Source organism: Hemiscyllium ocellatum, chromosome 6, assembly GCF_020745735.1.
Source record: "Hemiscyllium ocellatum isolate sHemOce1 chromosome 6, sHemOce1.pat.X.cur, whole genome shotgun sequence".
Lineage (NCBI taxonomy): Eukaryota > Metazoa > Chordata > Chondrichthyes > Orectolobiformes > Hemiscylliidae > Hemiscyllium > Hemiscyllium ocellatum.
In genome coordinates this window covers 52668683-52689214 of record NC_083406.1, presented here as the reverse complement: position 1 = coordinate 52689214, position 20532 = coordinate 52668683, and the positions used below count along the sequence as shown (strand labels likewise).

The window sequence follows — 20532 nt, the reverse complement described above, 5'->3', positions numbered from 1 at the left end:
CTAAGTTAAGATATACCAAAGGATGTATGGGGTATTTACCCTTTTGTTTCTTTAAAAACTTTGTTTTATTCATATTGGTATTATATGGTGTGTTTACTTTATTTTTTGCTTGTGTTTACAGTGTGGCTCTAGCGGGGAGAAGTGAAGGTGAGTGGGATGGTTAGATGCCTACTTATGGGCAGTTTGGGATGAGTAGTTGCCCCCTCCGAGCAGGCGGGTGAGTTCCCCTATTCAGTGCCGTTGGCGCTTTATAAGGTTTTTGTTCTTAATTTTTAATAGTTTTGTAGGTTTCTTAACATTATTGGTCTTGGTTTATGCAGTTTTGATGTTCAGTGGATCATGTAACACTCAGGCTCAGCAATTTGAGGCTCCAGTTCCTCCTCTGTGGAATTTAAATGTTACTGCAGAAGGTTATCGCTAATAACTTGATTAAATGATGTACCTTGAATATCAAGGAAAGTCACTCATCAATTAAGAGGAAGACAGTACTCTTGAGTATTAGAAGGGAGAAGGTGGATATTTCTTTGTTACAGATGCACTTGGATGACAAGGAGCATTTGAAATTACAACAGAATGGCTTTGACCAAGTTTATTTTTCATTATTTAATACCAGAAGTAGGGGAGTAGCTATATTGGTAAGGAAGAATCTCCCATTTAAGTTACTAGAGTGTGTTAAAGATACACACGGGAGGTTTTTAATCTTAAAACTCTGATAAATGGGGATGAATATGATATTTTAAATGTTTATTGTCCTCCAGCTCATCCCCTTAAATTTTTGGTAGATGTGTTTTCTGAACTGATAAGTCTTGAGTCCCCTCACATCATTAGAGAGGAGATTTTAATTGTCTCATGGATCCCACAGTAGACAGGTCCCTCGATACCCTCTGTACAAACTAAACAATTAGTGGATCTGTGTGTGGAGTTAGGGTTGGTGGATGTCTGGAAGTGTCTCCACCCTACAGGCAGAAATTTTACATTTTTTTTTCCAATCCACACAGATGTCACACCAGGATTAATTTTTTTTCTGACCCCTGTGGCAACCCTGGACTTGGTGGCATCTTGTACGATTCGTAATATTACCATCTCCGACCATGCTCCAGTGTACCAATTGGTTAAGATTAAGGACGTAATACTGGGTTCGAGGCACTGGCGAATGGAACCCTTTATCCTCAAGGATTAGCTTGTGGAGTATTTCTGGAGAGAATTTCAGGCATTCCTAGATGTTTAACTCAGGCTCAGTTGGTAGTCCATCCGTCCTTTGGGAAACTGCCAATGCCTATACCAGAGGGTTAATTATTTCCTACTCTGCCAGTAGGAAGTGGCAGAAGGGTGAACAACAATGTCTCCTCGAAGCATGGTTGAAAGCAGCCGAGAAGGCATACTTTGACAGACCCTCGTTGGTCAAATGACAAAGGATTACGGCGCTGCGGTCTGGATTTGGATGGGTATATAAATAGGAAGGGTTTGGAGGGACATGGGCTGGGTGCTGGCAGGTGGGACTAGATTGGGTTGGGATAGCTGGTCGGCTTGGACGGGTTGGACCGAAAGGTCTGTTTCCATGCTGTACATCTCTATGACTCTTGGTCAGTAGTTCCCTGTTCTCTTTCTTCATCCTTTCTTAAATAACAGAGCTACAATTGCAATTTTCCAGTCTGCATGCAGCCTTGCAAAATTAAGAAAATTTTCAAAGATAATCACCGATACACTATCTCAGTAACTAGCTCTTTCAACACTTAAGGTCCTCAGGTCCCAGGGATTTGTCAACCTTCTGTCCCATTAATTTCTACTGTGCTATTTTTTCTAATAATCCTAATTTATGTTAGTTCCACACTCTCACTGGATCCTTTGATCTTAATCATTTCAGGGAGAGCTCTTGTGTCTTCCTTTGTGAAGGTAGGCACAAAATACTAATTTATAGCTTCTCTGCATTTCTCTGTTTCCAAATATTAATTCTCCTGCAATGGTTTCGTGTTTGACTTTGGCATTATTTTTTTCCTTTCTTCACACCTTAAGAAGTTTTTGCATCTGTTTTTGTGTTTCATGGCAAATGAAGCTGAATGAAAGTTTCAGTTTCCAAATTACATTCTGAATGCCATTCAAGAGATACAGACACTTGCACAAGCCATTTGGCATTTCCACTTCCTACTCCAGAAAAGTATCCACATGAACAGCACAAGATAGTGATCTTCCCCGAGTGGAAGCAATTCAGAATGATCTGCTCTGGTATGGTTGGGGAGATGAAGGGTGCCATCACATACTATGATCAGAATCTTGTGTGACTGCTCATCAGGTGATCCTAAAGCTGAACAAAAATGCTGCAATTAAGATGTCTGAAAACAGCTACGCAGATCATGTACAGACAGTGAAAATAATTTAACCAGATCCTGACATGCAGTGATCAACAGCCACAGTCCAAAGATGTGCAGGTCAGGTGAATTGGCCATGCTAGATTGCCCATAGTGTTAGGTGCATTAGTCAGAGTGAAATGGGTCTGGGTGGGTTACTCTTTGGAGGGTCAGTATGGACATGTTGGGCCAAAGGGCCTGCTTCCACACTGTAGGGAATCTAATCTAATCTAAACCAATAAAACAGATGTAAAAGCAGTGATTTGTTGGATTTGTTTAGCAAAGTTCTTGCTTAATTCCTAGTCAGAGTTGGAACCTCTACACAATCTCACTATTAAGGAAGTTCAGTGGTACTGAAACACAGGACAAGAACTAAATCTCAGAAGATTCAAACAACTCATAATTTCAACTCTTCTGGGTGAGTGTTATGTTAATGGTGAAGTCATCTTGTGGGTATCATTGCACCATTTAGGACTTGGAACAACCCTAACACAGCAAGGGAAAACAGCTGCATCTGAATTCTATATTTTAACTCAAATTCAGTGTCCTATACACTCAAACGGTGCAAAATGCCAGGATGTGGCCTTTGCTTATGACTATTTTAATCAAACCATGTTTGGAAGTGTCAAATTGGTGTAGAATCAAATCACAAGCCAGTTCAAACCACCTTCCTCAAACTGTTTCTATATAACTTCATATTACTAAAAAAGTTACTTCATTTGAAGACATTCCATCTGCCCATGACAGACAAACAAGGGAAATATATCTACGTTGTTGACATTCTGTTGAGAATGACAATTCCTTTGAAGTTGGTTGAGGATGCTAAAGCAGAGTGAAATCTTCCAGATTCAATTAAAGCAACAGCTTTGTGTGTTATGGATGTCATCAACCCAGCAAAGACATTAAATCTGACAGAGAAAAATCTTTTGTTCAGATCAGAGTGGTGCTGGAAAAGCACAGCAGGTCAGGCAGCATCCAAGGAGACAGAAAATTGACATTTCGTTCAAAAGCCCTTCATCAGAAATAGAGAAACATTTTGCCCAGTTCACACAAACAGCCCAACTACAACTCTCCATGTCTGCAGGAAATAGTGATGAAAAGATAGCATGAAAGCAGCAAGGATACCCCCATTATCAGAAGCAAGTATTGGGCAGAGATGAAGTGACAACCTAAGATGGTGTCTTTCTTTTTTAAAAAAAAGTAGCATTATTATCTCACAAGATGTGAAAAGAAATGTCGAAGCACACTCATGCAAGTCACCAAGGTACAGTACTGAAACTACTGTGAAGAAGGTAAGAGAAGTGTACAACCAACCAGGACAAATAAGCCAATGCAGTGCTTGTACCAGATAGCAAGCTAAGCAAACTAAAGAGCCATTTTTGAAACATGCCACTTCAGACAGACCACAGGATGAAGTTTTGTGAAGATCTCTGTTCTCTTGCAGAAGCTAATTATTACAATCAATTACTAGTATGACTACTGGCAGTTAGATTAGTTGACATCAGTGACTTCCAGTGACATTGTAGAATGCATGAATATATACTTAAGTCATTACATTTTTAGATTGTGATGAGTTACCATGGCCCACAATCAAAGAAAAATTCAGTCACTCAAAGCATTGGGAAATTCAACATCATTTAGCTCCACTGTAATTTCTATCAAATGGAAAAGCTAAGATGGCAGTGTAAGTGATCATAAAATAATCAAGCATATCTAACACAGATGAATACAAGGGAATCCTTGTGTGGAAAAAATGCAATCCCTTACTCCCAATTCCTCTCAGGTTGAGCGATTCCATTCCAGGACATCCAAAACACAACAAGGATAGAATCCCCTTGTCCTCACATTCGACTCCACTAATCTCCAAATACAGCGCATCATCCTCTGCCATTTCTGCCACCTACAATCAGACCCCAGCAACAAAAATATATTTCCCTCCCCACCCCTATCTGCGTTCAGTAGAGACTGTTCCCTCCACGACTTCCTCAGGTGGTCCAAGCTCCACACCAACCCCTCTCCACACCTGGCACCTTCCCTGCTGCCATGGGATGTGTAAAGCCTGTGTCCGTACCTTCCCGTCTCTCACCTCCATTCAAGGCCACAAAAGGATCATTCCAAATCCAGCAGAGATTTACTTGCGTTATCCTCGAACCTCATTTGCTGTATCCATTGTTCTCAATGTGGTCTCCTCTATATCGGACAGACCGAGCATAAGCGTGCAGAATAGTTCACGGAACATCTCTGGTCCATACACCCCACCCAACACTTGCTTCTAGTGGCCATCCTTTTCAACTCTCCACCCCACTCCCTCAGTGTCCACTCTGGCCTCCTCCACTGCTTAAACAAGACCACCTGCAAACTGGAGGAAGAACACATTCTGTTCCACCTTGTGAGCCTTCAACCGCACAGCCTCAGATTAAATTCACCAGTTCCCAAATCTCCCCACTCCCATCCCATCCCAGATCCAACCCTCTGCCTGGGCACTGCTCTCATGATCTAACCTAGCTGTTCATCTTCCTTCATACCTATTTGCTCTACCCTTCTCACCAACCTATGATAATCACCTCCTACCTGCATCCATTTATCGCCATCCTTCCTACCTTTCCCCTAGCCCCACATCACTTCTCATTTATTTCTCAGCATACTTCCCCTCCCCAGCCCTGATGAGGGGCCCTGCCTGAAACATTGACTCTCTGGGATCGTGGACTCAATGCAGCCAGATGCTGCCAAGATCGGTACTCTTATTGTCCATTGCATGTCAACATTGGCTGGGCCTCACATCTTCAACTCATTAATTGACTGCCAATCAAATGATCATGACTGCATTCTGATTGTATGGCAGCAGTGCCCACTTCTGGGTCCACACTGGAAATTCATATTGTGCAAATCAAGTTCAGTTTCCTTCGGTCTTTTTCTTTCTTTTTTAACCACACACGGATCAAAATATGAATGTTAATAAAGAGACATAATTTGTGATCTCTGATCATGAACATTGAGGCTGCAGTATATATTAAGCCATGACCTATGCTAACCTTTTAGTGCATCTCCCCTGAGAATACTTGGTGTTAACACAGGATTCCCATAGCAAGTACCATAAGTTTCCCATTCTTCAAAAAAAAAGAACTTATGGCTCGGGTAGATAGCAAAGGTCTTCCCTAGGGTTGGGGAGTTCAAAACTTGATGGCATAATTTTAAGATGAGAGGAGTAGGATTAAAAGGGGCAACTTTTTCACACATATGTGGAATGAACAGCCAGAAGAAGTGGTAAATGATATTTGGACAGCTACATGGATAGGAAAGGTTTAGAGGCATAAGGGCCAAATGCAGGGAAATGGGATGGGATGAAAGAGTTGGACCAATGGGTCTATTTCCATACTGTATAACTCTAGCTTTATTTAAATGTTTTACTTGTGTTAGTAAGAGTCTGAACTTGATTATGTCTTTTGATGATTAATATGTTACTTTATAGGTGCTTTAAGTAAATGGCTTGAAGTGAATCATGTACTGCCTAGCCGTATTGTTGTTTATCGTGATGGTGTCGGGGATGGGCAACTAATGACATTAGTTGACTATGAAGTGCCCCAAATATTGGACAGCTTCAAGATGATTGACTCAGACTATAGGTAAGGTGCAATCATATTTTTTGTCAGAAATGCTACACGTGTAAGCAGTGAGCTCTAGAAATTATAATGACCACTTATATAAATACAAAAATGCTAAGATGTATGTGCAGTATCATAAAGGAAATATGCATTATTGTTATCTATTCATTTCCTGTGTTTTAAAGAATAAAATATATGTGAGCTATATGGATTTATAATTGCAATTGCAATTAGCTGTGATGTAGGATAATTCACACAAATAGTAATTTATTGTCATGGTAATTGAGGGAAACATAGTCCACATTATAGAATATTCTTCACTGTTTCTCAAAATAAATGCCATGGGATCTTTTGTATCCACCTGAACGAACAGGTGGAAAACTAGTTTAATTTCTCATCTGAAAGATGGAACTTCCAACTAAGATTCCATATAGATTTTTGTAAATGTTTTACTTATGCTAGCAAAACATCAGCCACTTAATATCATTCATGACTAACGTGATACAATCATAGAACTGTACAGCACGGAAGCAGACCCCTTGATCCAACATATCCGTGTTGACAAGACATGCAAATAAATCTAGTCTCATTTGCCAGCATTCGGCCCATAATGAGATGAGCAGTGAAGAAATACATGAGATAACACACTGAAAGATTCGGTTTGTGAAACATCCCAAAATTGACACTTAGCTAATTTTTGGTAAAATTTAGCCCATACATTTTATATGTGCATGCAAATTGCCATTTTATATATTGAATTATTTGATCCTCCAATCCTGGCAGCATCCTTGTAAATCTTTTATGATCTCTTTCAAGTTTCACAACATCCTTCCTATAACATAAGAGAACTGAATGCAGTATTCTAAAAGTGGCCTAACCAATGTCCTTTACAGCTGCAACGTGACCTCACAACTCCGAGACTTGGTCGTCTGACCAACGAAGGCTAGCACACTAAATGCCTTTTTCACTGTCCTATCTACCTATGACTATACTTTCAAGGAACTATGAACCTGCACTCCAAGGTCTCTTCATTCAGCAACACTCCCAGGATCTTACCACTAAGTGTACAAGTCCTGGCCTCATTTACCTTTCCAAAATGCGGTACCTCACAATTAAAAATATTAAACTTTTTCTGCCACTCCTCAGCCCATCACCCTATTTGATCAAGATCCTGTTGTACTCTGAAGTAACTTTCTTCACTATCCAGAACACCTCCAAGCTTACTAACATACCTCCTACATTCATATCCAAATCACTTATATAAATGACAAAAAGCAGTGGACCAATCACTGATCCTTATAGCACAGCACTGGTTGCAGGCCTCCAGTCTGAAAAGCAGCCATCCACCACCCTCTGTCTTCTACTTTCGAGCTGTGCTGTGTCCAAATGGTTAGTTCTCCCTGTATTCCATGTGATCTATAGAAGGTGTTTCTCAAGTACCACCAGAATATTCCCTGCCGCACCAGGCTCCTAAACATTTTAGACCACTGTTACAACACTGTGAAAGGTGTCTACTGATCCATCCCCCGCCCTCATTTCGGGAACTCCGACCACAATGCCGTGTTTCTTCTCCCGGCTTACAGGCAAAAGCTCAAGCAGGAGACCCCCTTGCGGATACAGGTCCAGTGCTAGTCGGAGAAGGCAGAGGATCAACTCTGGTGCTGTCTGGAATCAGCTGATTGGGCCATGTTCAAACAGTCCGCCGGTACCTTGGATGGGTATGCCACCACCGTCACAGACTTTATCGGCAAGGGTGTGAAGGACTGCATAACGAGAAAGTCAATCCGGATGTTCCCCAACAGGAAACCCTGGATGAATCAGGACATACAGAACCTGCTAAACACTAGATATGAGGCCTTCAGATCAGGAGACCTACACAAATATAAGGAATCCAAGTGTGACCTTCAATGAGCCATTAAGATAGCCAAGGACCAATACTGATCCAAACTATGGCGAGGATTGAATGACATCACTGGTGTCATTCATAGGCTAAATGTTATCTACCTAGACTTCCAAAAGGCCTTTGATAAGGTGCCTTATAGGAGGCTGCTGAGTAAGGTGAGGGCCCATGGCGTTTGAGATAAGCTACTGGCATGGATTGAGGCTTGGCTGTCTGACAGAAGGTAAAGAATTGGGATGGCAGCTAGTGACAAATGGTGTCCCGCAGGGTTCAGTGTTGGGGCCACAGTTGTTCACTTTCTGGATGAAAGTGACTGGAGGCATTCTATCGAAGTTCACCAATGATACGAAGTTAGGTGGACAGGAAGGTAGCACTGAGGAGGCGGGGAGGCTGCAGAAAGATTTAGACAGTTTAGGAGAGTGGTCCAAGAAATGGCTGATGAAATTTCATCTGAGAAAATTTGAGGTTTTGCACTTTGGGAAAATGAATACAGGCATGGGCTATTTTCTAAATGGTGAGAAAATTCATAAAGCCAAAGTACAAAGGGATCTGGGTGTACTAGTCCAAGATTCTCGAAAGGTTGACTTGCAGATTGAGTCCGTGATTGAGAAAGTGAATGTAATGTTGTCATTTATCTCAAGAGGGTTGGAATGTAACAGCAACGATGCACAATTGAGACTTGATAAAGCTTTAGTTAGGCCCATTCAGAATATTATATACAGTTTTGGGCCCCACACCTCAAGAAGGACATACTGGCACTGGAGGGTGTCCAGTGGAGTTTCGCATGAATGATCCCTGGAATGGTAGGCCTAATATACAAAAAACAGCTGAGGAGTTTAGAAGGTTGAGGGGAGATCTAATAGAAACTTACAAGATAATGCATGGATTAGAAAGGGTGGAGGCTGGGAATTTGTTCCTGTTAGGTGGGGATACTAGGACCCGTGGGCGCAGCCTTAGAATTAGAGGGGGTAGTTTAACCGGAAATGAGGAGACATTCCTTCAGTCAGAGCAGTGGGCCTGTGAAATTCATTGCCACAGAGTGCAGTCGGGGCCGTGACATTAAATGCCTTCAAAGCTGAGATTGATAACTTCTTAATTTCGCAAGGAGTTAAGGGCTACAGGTAAATGGCTTGAAATGCCCATCAGCCATGATTGAATGGCAGAGTGGACTCGATGGGCCGAATGGCCTTACTTTCATTCCTAGGCCTTATGGTCTTCTTAAAAAGGGACATTGCAAGATAGCAGACGATGACACATCCCTCCCAGATAATCTCAACGCTTTCTATGCTCACTTTGAGCAAAATTTCGGCAGAGGTAACAACTATGCTGACACTTCCTGACACACCTTTCCCAACAGTCACATCAGAGGTCAGATCAGTTTTCCTTCATGTGATCCAAGGAAAGCGATTGGACCAGACGGAGTACCAGGCATGCGCAGATTAACTGGTAGAGGCCTTCTCTGACATCTTCAACATCTCCCTGCAGCAGGCCAGTGTCTCTGTCTGTTTCAAGAGGGCCAACATCATTGCTGTGCCTAACAAGGCTCATGCACATAGTCTCAATGACTACCGCCCAGTGGCCCTAACTGTGGTGGTCATGAAGTGCTTTGACAGCATGGTCATGGCATTAATCAACTTCAGCCTCCCCACTACTCTTGACCACTCCAATTTGCCTATCGGACCAACAGATCCATGTCCAATGCTATATCACTTGCCCTTCACTCCTCCCTAGAACATTTTGACACCAAGAGCAGCTATGTAAGAACTCTACTCATTCACTACAGTTCAGCCTTCAATACTATTATCCCCTCGAGACTGATTACTAAACTTAGTGATCTTGGTCTAAGCCCCACTCTCTGTAACTGGATCCTCAGTTTCCTGACCAACAGGCCACAGTGAGTGAAGACTCACTATCACTCAACGCTGGATCCCTCCCAGGGCTGTGTACTCAGCCCCTACACTGTATTCACTGTATTCACTGTATACCCATGACTGTGTCACCAAATACCAGACTAATGCCATTAACAAGTTTGCTGGTGACACTACCATAATTGGTCGAATCTCAGATGGCGATGAAACAGACTACAGACAGGAGGTAGAAGACCTGGAAAAATGGCGCACTGAGAACAACCTAGCTCTCAATGCCGGTAAAACCAATGAACTCATTACTGACTTTCGGCGGGATGTTACTCATGCCTTCCTACACATTAACAGCACAGAGGTGGAACAGGTGGAAAGTGTCAAGCTCCTGGGAGTGGTCATCAACAACAAGCTTTCTTGGACTCTTCACGTGGACACACTGGTTACAAAGGCCCAACAACATCTCTTTTTCCTCAGGCAGTTGAGAAAATTTGGCATGACGACAAATACCCTTGCCAATTTTTACAGGTACGCTATCGAGAACATTCTGTCTGGATGTATCACTACCTGGTATGGCAACTGTACCATTCAAGATCGGAGTCAGTTACAGAGAATGGTGAACCCGGCCCAACAATCACAAAGGCCAACCTCCCATCTATAGAATCCATCTACCAGGCCCGCTGTCTAGGAAAGGCTGCCAGCATTCTCAAAGATCCATCCCACCCTGGCAATGGTTTTCTACAACCTTTACCATTGGGGAGAAGGTTCAGAAGCCTGAACACACGCACCAGTCAGTTTTGAAACAGTTTCTACCCTACTGTTGTTAGAATACTGAATGGACTCACAAACTCTTAGCATTCACCTGTACCTGTGTTTTGGTTCTTGCCGCTGTTTACCTATTATTTACTTATCTATGCTAATTAACTATGTGATCTGCCTGTATTGCTTGCAAGACAAAGTTTTCTTTTACATGTGACAATAAATTCAATTCAATTCAAGATCTAACCTTGCTAACCAGTCTACCATGAGGAACCATATCAAACACTTATAGATCACATTCGCTGCTCTGCCTTCATCAATGTTCTTCATTACTTCAAAAAAGCTCAATCAAGTTCATGAGACATGATTTCCCACACACAAATCCATGTTGGCTATCCTTACTCAGTCCTTGCCTTTCCAAATACATGTAAATCCTGTCCCTCAGGAATCCCTCCAACAGCTCACCCACCATTGGTGTCAGGCCCACTGGTCTCTAGTTCTGGTTGGAAGTGTGCTCCCTGAGCTGGTAGATTTGTTCTCAGACGTTTTGTCCCCAAGCTAGGTAATGTCATCAGTGAGCCTCTGATGAAGTGTTGGTGTTCTGTTTCACTTGCTATTTATGTGTCTTCATCTGTTGTGATGGGTGATATCACTTCCGGATCTGTTTCTAAGAGGTTGATAAATGGGGTCCAAATCTGTATGTTTGTTAATAGAGTTCTGGTTTGAATGTCAGGCCTGTAAGAATCCCCGTGCATGTCTCTGTTTAGCCTGTTCCAGAATGGATATATTATCCCAGTCGAACTGGTTTCCCCTCTTCATCGATGTGTATGGCTACCAGTGAGAGTTGATCATGTCTTTTACATGAGCACCAACTAGCCACCAAAATTGACCCCATTTACTAATCTCTCAGAAAAAACAACCAGAAGTGACATCACCCACCACAACAGACCAAGACACATAAATTGCAATCAGGACAGAACACCATCGTTTCATCGGAGGCTCACTGTTACCTAGCATGGTGACAATATCTGAGAACAAATGTACCAGCTCAGCGAGTAAATTTACAACCTGATCCACAACCTGAGCTATAACTCTTCTCTAAATTGGTCTAAAAGTTCCCTGGATTTTCCACACCACCTTTCTTAAATAGTGGTACCATATTAGCCAACCTCCTGTCTTCCAGCACCTCTCCTGTGACTATCGATGATGCAAGGGGCCAGAAATCACTTTCCTAGCTTCCCACAGGGTTCTAGTGTACACCTGATCAAGTCTTGGGGATTCTCCTGTGGTTCCACACATAGCCTGCCTTGCTGATCGTTGAAGAGTCCTATTCTCTCCCTAGTTACCATTTCATCCTTAATGTATTTGTAAAATCCTTTGGATTCTCCTTACCCCTATTTGCCTAAGCTATCTCATGTCCCCTTTTTTTGTCTTCCTGATTTCCCTCATAAGTATATTCCTACTGCCTTTATACTATTCTAGGAATTCACTGGATCTCTGCTGTCTACACCTGACATTTGCTTCCTTTTTTTCTTGACCAAAATCTCAATTTCTCTGGTCATCCAGCATTCTCTATACCTACTTGCCTTGCCCTTTGCCCTAACCGGAACATTCTACGTCTGGACTCTATCTCATTTTTAAAGGCTTCCCTTTTTCCAGCCATCCCTTCACCTGTGAATATTGGCTCCCAGTCAATTTTTGAAAGTTCTTGTTTAAAACCGTCAAAATTGGCCTTCCCCCAATTTAGAACTTTAACTTTTAGATCCATCAGTATTTAAAAACTAATAAATCAGGTCCATGGCCCCAACGTGCTCCCCCACTGACAACTCAGTCACTTGACCTATCTTATTTCCAAAGAGATTTTATACTTTCTCTAGGTATGTCCACATACTGAATCAGAAACTTCTCTTATATACACTTAACAAATTACTCTCCATCTAAATTCTTAACACTATGGCAGTCCCAGGCTATATTTGGAAAGCTAAAATCCTCTACCATAACCAGCCCATTATTCTTACAGATAACTGAGATCTCATTTGTTTCTCAACTTCCTGCTGACTATTGAGAAGTCTATAGTACAATCTCAATAAGGTTATCGTCCCTTTCTTATTTCTCAGTTCTAGTCGAGAGTATGGTGCTGGAAAAGCACAGCAGGTCAGGTAGCATCTGAGGAGCAGGAGAATCAACATTTCGACTATAGCCCTTCATCAGTATGAGGCTTGTGGGCTGGGGGGCTGAGAGATAAATGGGAAGGGGCTGGGGTTGGGGGAAGGTAGCTGATAATGCGGTAGGTACTTCTCAGTTCTACCCAAGTAATCTTCCTGGATGTATTCCAAGGAATATCCTCCCTAAATACAGCTGTAATGTTATCCATAATCAAAAGCACTACTCCCCCTCCTGTCTTTCCCCACTTTCTATCCTTCCCATACCATATATGCCCTGGAATATTAAGCTGCCAGCCCTGTCCATCTCTGAGCCACGAGTCTGTAATCACTATCCCAATCCCATGTTTCCAAACATGCTCTGAGTTCATCTGCCTTACCTGTTAAACCTCTTGCATTGAAATAAATGCAGTTCAATTCATCAGTCCTCTAAGGTGTTGCTTTATGGATACTGTAGCCCTCTCTCAATTCCATGCAGGAATGTCAACCTTGGGTTTTGTGATCAAGCCCTTGAGCTGAACTTATCTAAAACCTGATGTCTCATTAACAAATGAAAAGTGAAAAAGAAAAGCTTAGCATTAGACCTAAATTTATCAAGTACATGTTTGACCCCATTTTTCTTAGTCTTACTCTCTCTTTGAGTTCCCAATCTTTTATACAATATCAATTTAAGCGTATCACTTGGAGAGATCTGAATGTTACTAGCTTTGAAGTTTAATTGTTAAGCCTACTTTCTGAGTGACTTTCTAAGGATTTCAACCCTTTCCTTCCTCCAGAGAAAGCTATTGCTTTTAACTTATAGGAGAACCAATTGATCTGAGAGTCCAGATTAAACATTTCCATACTCACTTGCTTTGACAGAAAGTCACCACCGCTGCCTCTGCTACTGTTACTTTTCAAAATCTCTAGTTTGAAAAATCTTTTCACATTCTTGATAGAACAGATTGTTCGAAGTATACCTGAGGTTTGCTGATTTCCAGTTTAAGTAAAATCAGTTTGAAACACTTCCTGCTGGAGTGTTCATTCATTTATCCGTAATTTACATTTTGCAAAAATCTTCTGGAATTGCAAATTACTGATCCAATGCTGAAATTCTTACTATAATTGAGACAAGTTGCAATTCAGTTCTATGTATAAATTCCAATGCTGCGGTAAGAGGATTTTGTAATTGCGATCTAAAATTAGGTACCTTTGAGAAGGGCTTTGATGAGCAAAAATCGACAATCATTTTACTATAATACTTCAGTTCTAAACACATGCCTATGAGATTCTTTGTTTCTTTTAGACCCAAAGTAACAATCATTGTAGTTCAGAAGAAAAGCACCTGCAGATTTTTTGCTGATGTGAATGGAATGCTTCAGAATCCACCGGTTGGCACTGTGATTGACAACGAGGCTACCCGTCCTGAATGGTTTGTTAAAATTACATATGAATGAATAACATTTTCACATTAAACAGCTATCACTGAACATCCAGTTACACAGGATTGCAAATGTCAAGACAGTCCACTTGGCATAAAAGGGAATGAGAGTGTATATGTATGTCTGTTGGAGTTGGTGGGTGTATCTGATTTACCTGTGTTAGCGAGACACCAACTGATCTGTGGGCACCACATTATGCTTGTGCTTAACAGACATAATGTACCTGGCTTCCAGAAAAAGACTCTGGTATCCATTTGAGATGCCATGTTCCTTCCATCGCCTTGCAAAATTATTTATTTGGATTTTAGTAGAGTCCCATATGGTGGACTAACTATTAAAGTCAGGTCACATGAGATTCAGGGTGAGCTTGCCAATTGAATACATAATTGTCTTAACAGCAGGACAGTGTGATGAGAGAATGTTGTTTTTCAGACCAGAGGCCTGTCTTTAGCAGTGTTCCATAAGGATTCATTCTGGGTCCTTTTTTTTATTATTTATTTAAATGATTTAAAGAGAATATAAAAGACATGGTTAGTACATTGTGAATGACAGCAACACTGGTGGCATAGTGGAGAGTGAAGAAAGTTTTCTAAGATTACAAAGGTATCTTGATCAAATGTGTTAATGGGCTGAGAAATGGCGGATGGAGTTCAATTTAGATAAATGTGAGACATTGCATTTTGGTACAAAAGCAGAAGCAGGACTTGTACAATAAATGGTAAGGCCTTGGGTAATGTTGTAGAAAACAGGGGCCTAGGAGTTCAGATTATGTTTCTTTGAAGTTTGCATCTCATACAGACAGGGTAATTTAAAAAGTTGCTTTATGTGTTTGCCTTCATTGCTAAGATCTTTGAGTATAGGATTGGGAAATCATTTTGAGGTTGTACATGGTGAGGCCTCTTGATCATAGATTACAGTGTGGAAGCAGGCCATTCAGCCCATCAACTTCACACAAGCCTCCAAAGAGCATCCTACCCAGATCCCATAAACTTGCATTTGTCACGTATTTTGGCACATAGCACTGGCTTCAGCCTTGGTCATTCACAACTCCTAATCTCCCTATAATCTCTCTATGCACTGTCATTATCACCTCTTTATTGTTATCTTTGCTTCTGGAGCCATGACTCACCTTCTCGCAGCCTAGTATAAATACCTCCCTATTTCTCCCTTTTTTTTAGCTTTGACAAAGGGTCAGTTAGACTCGAAACGTCAGCTCTTTTCTTTCCTTACAGATGCTGTCTGACCTGCAGAGAATTTCTCGCATTTTCTCTTTTGGTTGCATTTCTCATGGCTAATCCACCTAACCAGCATATCCATAAGACATAGGAGCAGAAATTAGAGCATTCAGTCCATCAAGTCTGCTCCGCCATTCAATCATGGCTGATACATCTTTTAACCCCATTCTCCCTGGACATAGTGGAACAGTGGTTAGCACTGTTGCCTCACAGTGCCAGAGACCCGGGTTCAATTCCCGCCTCAGGTGACTGGCTGTGTGGAGTTTGCACATTCTCCCCGTGTCTGCGTGGGATTCCTCCGGGTGCTCCGGTTTCCTCTCACAGTCCAAAAATGTGCAGGTTAGATAAATTGACCATGCTCGTGGCATGGTCACAGGTGATGGGGTAAATGTAGGGGAATGGGTCTGGGTGGGTTGTGCTTTGGTGGGTCGGTGTGGACTTGTTGGGCCGAATGGCCTGTTTCCACACTGTAAGCAATCTAAAAAAAAATTATGACCAATTTAGTATGGTCAATCCACTTAAGCGGCACATCTTTGAGCTCTGGGAAGACCCAGTGGAAACCTACACAGGCACTGGGAGAATGTGCAAATTCCACAAAGCCTGAGGGTGTAATCGAATCTGGGTCCCTGGCTCTGTGAGGCAGCAGTGCTAACCACTTGTGGGCTACTGTCCAGGTCTGGTTGCCCTGTTAAAGGATGGATAATATTAAGCTAGAGAGAGTTCAGAAGATATTCAGGATGTTTAAGGGAGCTGTGGTTTACTAAATAAGTTGAATAATTTGTCAAGAGGAAGAAGGCAGCTTATGTTAAGATGAGATGTGAAGGCTAGTTAAAGCATTTGAGAGTTACAAGTTAGCCAGGAAGGACCTAAACAGAGAGCTAAGAAGAGCCAGGAGAGGACATGAGAAGTCATTAGCAGCTAGGATCAAGGAAAGTTTTCTATAGGTATGTCAGAAATAAAAGAGTGACTAGAGTAAGAAAGTTGTAGGAAATTGTGTGTGAAGTCAGAGGAGATAGGAGAAGCGCTAAATGAATATTTTAAGATTAGATTACTTACAGTGTGGAAACAGGCCCTTCAGCCCAACAAGTCCACATCAACCCGCCACCCACCCATATCCCTACATTTACCTCTTACCTAACACTACGGGCAATTTAGCATGGCCAATTCACCTGACTCACACATCTTTGGACTGTGGGAGGAAACTAGAGCACTTGGAGGAAACCCACACAGACACAGGGAGAACATGCAAACTCCACACAGTCAGTCGCCTGAGGCGGGAATTGAACCCAGATCTCTGGCGCTGTGAGGCTGCAGTGCTAACCACTGTGCCACCATGCTGCCCACTAAATCAGTAATCACACTGGAAAAAGACAAAGTTGTCGAGGAGAATACTGAGATACAGGCTACTAGACTAGATGGGATTAAGGTTCAAAATGAGGAGTTGTTAGCAATTCTGGAAAGTGTGAAAATAGACAAGTCGCCCAGGCTGAATGGGATTTATCAGAGGATTCCCTGGGAAGCCAGAGAGGAGTTTGCAGAGCCTTTGGCTTTGTTCTTTATGTTGTCATTGTCTACAGGAGTGGTGCCAGAAGACTGGAGGATAGCAAATGTTGTCCCTTTTTTCAAGAAGGGGAGTAGAGACAACCCTGGCACCAATGAGCCTTACTTAATTTGTAGGTAAAGTGTTGGAAAAGGTTATTAGAGATAGGATTTATAATCATTTAGAAAGGAATACGTTGATTAGGGATAGTCAACACAGTTTTGTGAAGGGTAGGTCATGCACTACAAACCTTATTGAGTTCTTTGAGAAGGTGACCAAATAGGTGGATGAGGGTAAAGTGGTTGATGTGGTGTATGTGGATATCAGCAAGGTGTTTGATAAGGTTACCCATGGTGGGCTACTGCACAAAATAAGGAGGCATGGGGTTGAGGGTGATTTCACAGTTTGAATCGGAAATTGGCTAGCTGAAAGAAGCCAGAGGGAGGTGATAGATGGGAGATGTTCATCCTGGAGTTCAGTTACTAGTTGTGAATTGCAAGGACCTGTGTGGGGCCACTGCTATTTGTCATTTTTATAAATGACCTGGAGGAGAGCATAGAAAGACGGGTTAGTAAATTTGCAGATGCCACTAAGGTCTGTGGAGTTGTGGATAGTGCTGAAGGATGTTGCAGAGGGGTGAAGATAAGATGCAGAGCTGGGTGGAGAGGTGGCAAATGGAGTTTAATGTGGAGAAGTGTGAGGTGATTCATTTTGGAAGGAGCAGCAGGAATACCAGGTATTGGTCTAATGATAAGGTTCTGTAGTGTAAATGAGCAGAGAGAACTTGGTGTTCATGTGCATAAATCCCTGAACGTTGCCACCCAAATTCATAGGGTTGTTAAGAAGGCATCTGGTGTATTGGCTTTTATTGGTAGGGGGATTGAGATTTGGGGCCATAAGGTCACGTCATCGCTATACAAAACTCTGGTGCGGCCGTGCTTGAAGTATTGCATGCAGTTCTGGTTACCACATTCTAGAAAAGAGGTTGAAGCTTTGGAAATGGTTCACAGGAGATTTGCTAGAATGTTGCTCGGTATGGAGGGAAGGTCTTATGAGGAAAGGCTGAGGGACTTGAGGCTGTTTTCATTAGCGAGAAGAAAGTTGAGAGGTTATTTAATTGAGACATACAAAGTAATCAGAGGGTTAGATAGGGTGGATAGTGATAGCCTTTTTCCTAGGATGGTGATGTCTCGTATGAGGGGACATAGCTTTAAATTGAGGGGTGATAGTATAGGATAGATGTCAGAGGTAGTTTCTTTACTCAGAATAGTAGGGATGTGGAATGCCCTGCCTGCAACAGTAGTAGACTCATCAATTTAAGGGCATTTAAATAGTTATTGGATAAGTACATAGATTTAAATGGAATGATTTAGGTTGGATGGGCTTCAGATTGGTTTCACAAGTTGGCACAACATCAAGGGCTGAAGGGTTTGTAATGTGCTGTAATGTTCTATGTTCTATGATGTTGCCGGGTATGGAAGTCTTGAAGTCTACAGAAAGAATGCGTAGACTGGGATTTTTTCACTGGAGCATAGGAGGTTAAGAGATGACCTTATAAAGGTTCATAAAATCATAAGGGGTATAAAATATGTTTATGGTAGGTGTCTTTTTCCTGGGATGGGGAGGTTTTCAAGACTAGGGGCAACATTTGGGGGCACTAGTGTGAATATGGGCACAGTTACAATGTTTAAAGACAGTTGGATAAGTACATGAATAGGCAAGGTTTGGAGGGATATGGGCCACGAGTAGACTAGTTTAGCTTAACATTCGACTTGGACTGGTTGGACTAAAGGGTTTGTTTCCATGCTGTATGACTCTGTGACTACATTCGATGCACTTGAACCTTTAAAGTCACATTTTCAAGGGATTGCAACCTCCAAGAACCAGCTGTGTGACTTGAGTCATGGAATTTGGGTCTTCCACTATAAGGAGTCATAATCCACAGTTCTGGGACATTAGGTGCAATCTTGTCAGAAGGAGATAGACATTTTGCTCCATAAGTGCAAGCTCGAGGTCAAAAAAGGACTTGTATAAATTAAAACATTACCTACAATGACTCAAATACTGTAGTTCACTCTTCTCTTAAATGTTCTTAAATGTGACCTAAATTTGTTGTATCATATTGACAGGTATGACTTCTTCCTAATCAGTCAATGTGCATGCCAAGGCACTGTTTCTCCAACATACTACAATGTTGTATATGACAATAGTAGCATGAAACCAGACCATGTGCAGAGACTAACTTACAAGATGTGCCACCTCTATTATAACTGGCCAGTGAGTAGACTTTGATAAAATGAATAGATTATTAATTTATAACTGTTTTCATTCTTTCTCCAACTCTGCAATTATTTTGTAGTAACTATTATCCATGATAAAATCTGGCACTCTCAATTTCCAGGAATTGATTTGACAACACATAACTGCTGTTTGGACAATAATATTGATCAAAATTTTTCTATTTCCAAAAGCAGATGTAATATTTTGTTTCCTTTTCCTTCACTCTTCCAGTTTAATAGAAGTTAACACTTTCAGTTATTTGAAGGCTTTCCAACACTTACTGCTTCCACATTGAACTGTGACAAGATATTATGTTACACTGGGTATTATGGAAGTGCTAAGAAATGTTACTGTGAAAGCTCAATCCTTTTGACTACAATTACAATGTTGTCAATCAGACACATGAAGTAAATTAGAAATACATACCCAAATGTGAGCTTTTATTTGCAATGAAGACTCACTCGTGCCATATAAGTTCCATCAAAAACTGCTCTTTTCATATGCTTCCACTCTAAGGACTAAGAAGGGCTATTCGTGGCAGACCATTAATGACCTAGTAGATAGCTGGACTTTAAATCTGGCACTGGTGCTTGAAATCCCAGAATGCCCCACCAGAGGCAACTCCAACTGCTGCCTCTGAGAGCACAGTACCATACAGGCATAATGCATATATAATGAAGTGAGCAGCGAAGAAATAAGTGAGATAGCAAACTGGAAGAATTCCTTTATGGAACATCACAAAATTGACACTTAACTATTTTTTGGTAAAATTTAGCCCATATATTTTGTATATATACGTGCAAATTGCCATTTTATGTATTGAATTTTTGACCCTCTGAACAGCATTTTTTTACTGTTGACAGATCTGTAAGATTAATTATAACTTGAGTGAGTAATGCAACTCTTAATATAGTTTGAGATGGTGGGTTTTAGAAAGCCTTAAAACTTGATAAAGTGTTAGAAGCTAAATTTGAATTTGCTCCATGATAGATCAAATTAAATTAAAGCAGCTTCAAGAATCAGAGTTATAAAGTTTGATATCAACCAGTTTGTATAGATTATTACTGCTAACACCTTTTTAGTGTAGAATCAGTTTCAAGATAATAAGGGGAGCAGTGGGTGGGGTGTGGGTGGACGAAGTATGCGTTGTAAAGCACTCAGCACGCCCATTTTAACTAAGATGTCAAGTTTTGGTCCATTTTAATTTGCTGGGCCTAATGTTCCCACCTGAGAATTCACTTAGAGTCATAGAATTGCACAGCATGGAAACACACCCTTCAGTCCAACTCGTCCATGCCAACCAGATATCCTAAATTAATCTAGTCCCATTTTACAGCATTTGCCCCATATTCCTCTAAACCCTTCCTATCCATGTACCCATCCAGATGTCTTTTAAATGTTATAATTGTTCCAACCTCCACCACTTCCT

The 20532-nt window shown here is 41.5% G+C and overlaps 1 protein-coding gene across 1 annotated transcript in view; it reads left to right on the top strand.

The window, feature by feature from the left end:
- The window catches only part of LOC132816696 (piwi-like protein 4), a 156518-nt gene that overhangs the window by 130431 nt on the left and 5555 nt on the right, over positions 1 to 20532 (top strand). Inside the window, exons 15-17 of the mRNA XM_060826577.1 lie at positions 5815 to 5968; positions 13913 to 14038; positions 18953 to 19100. Of these exons, the coding sequence (XP_060682560.1) occupies positions 5815 to 5968; positions 13913 to 14038; positions 18953 to 19100 (428 nt within the window). The remainder of the gene's footprint in view (positions 1 to 5814; positions 5969 to 13912; positions 14039 to 18952; positions 19101 to 20532) is intronic.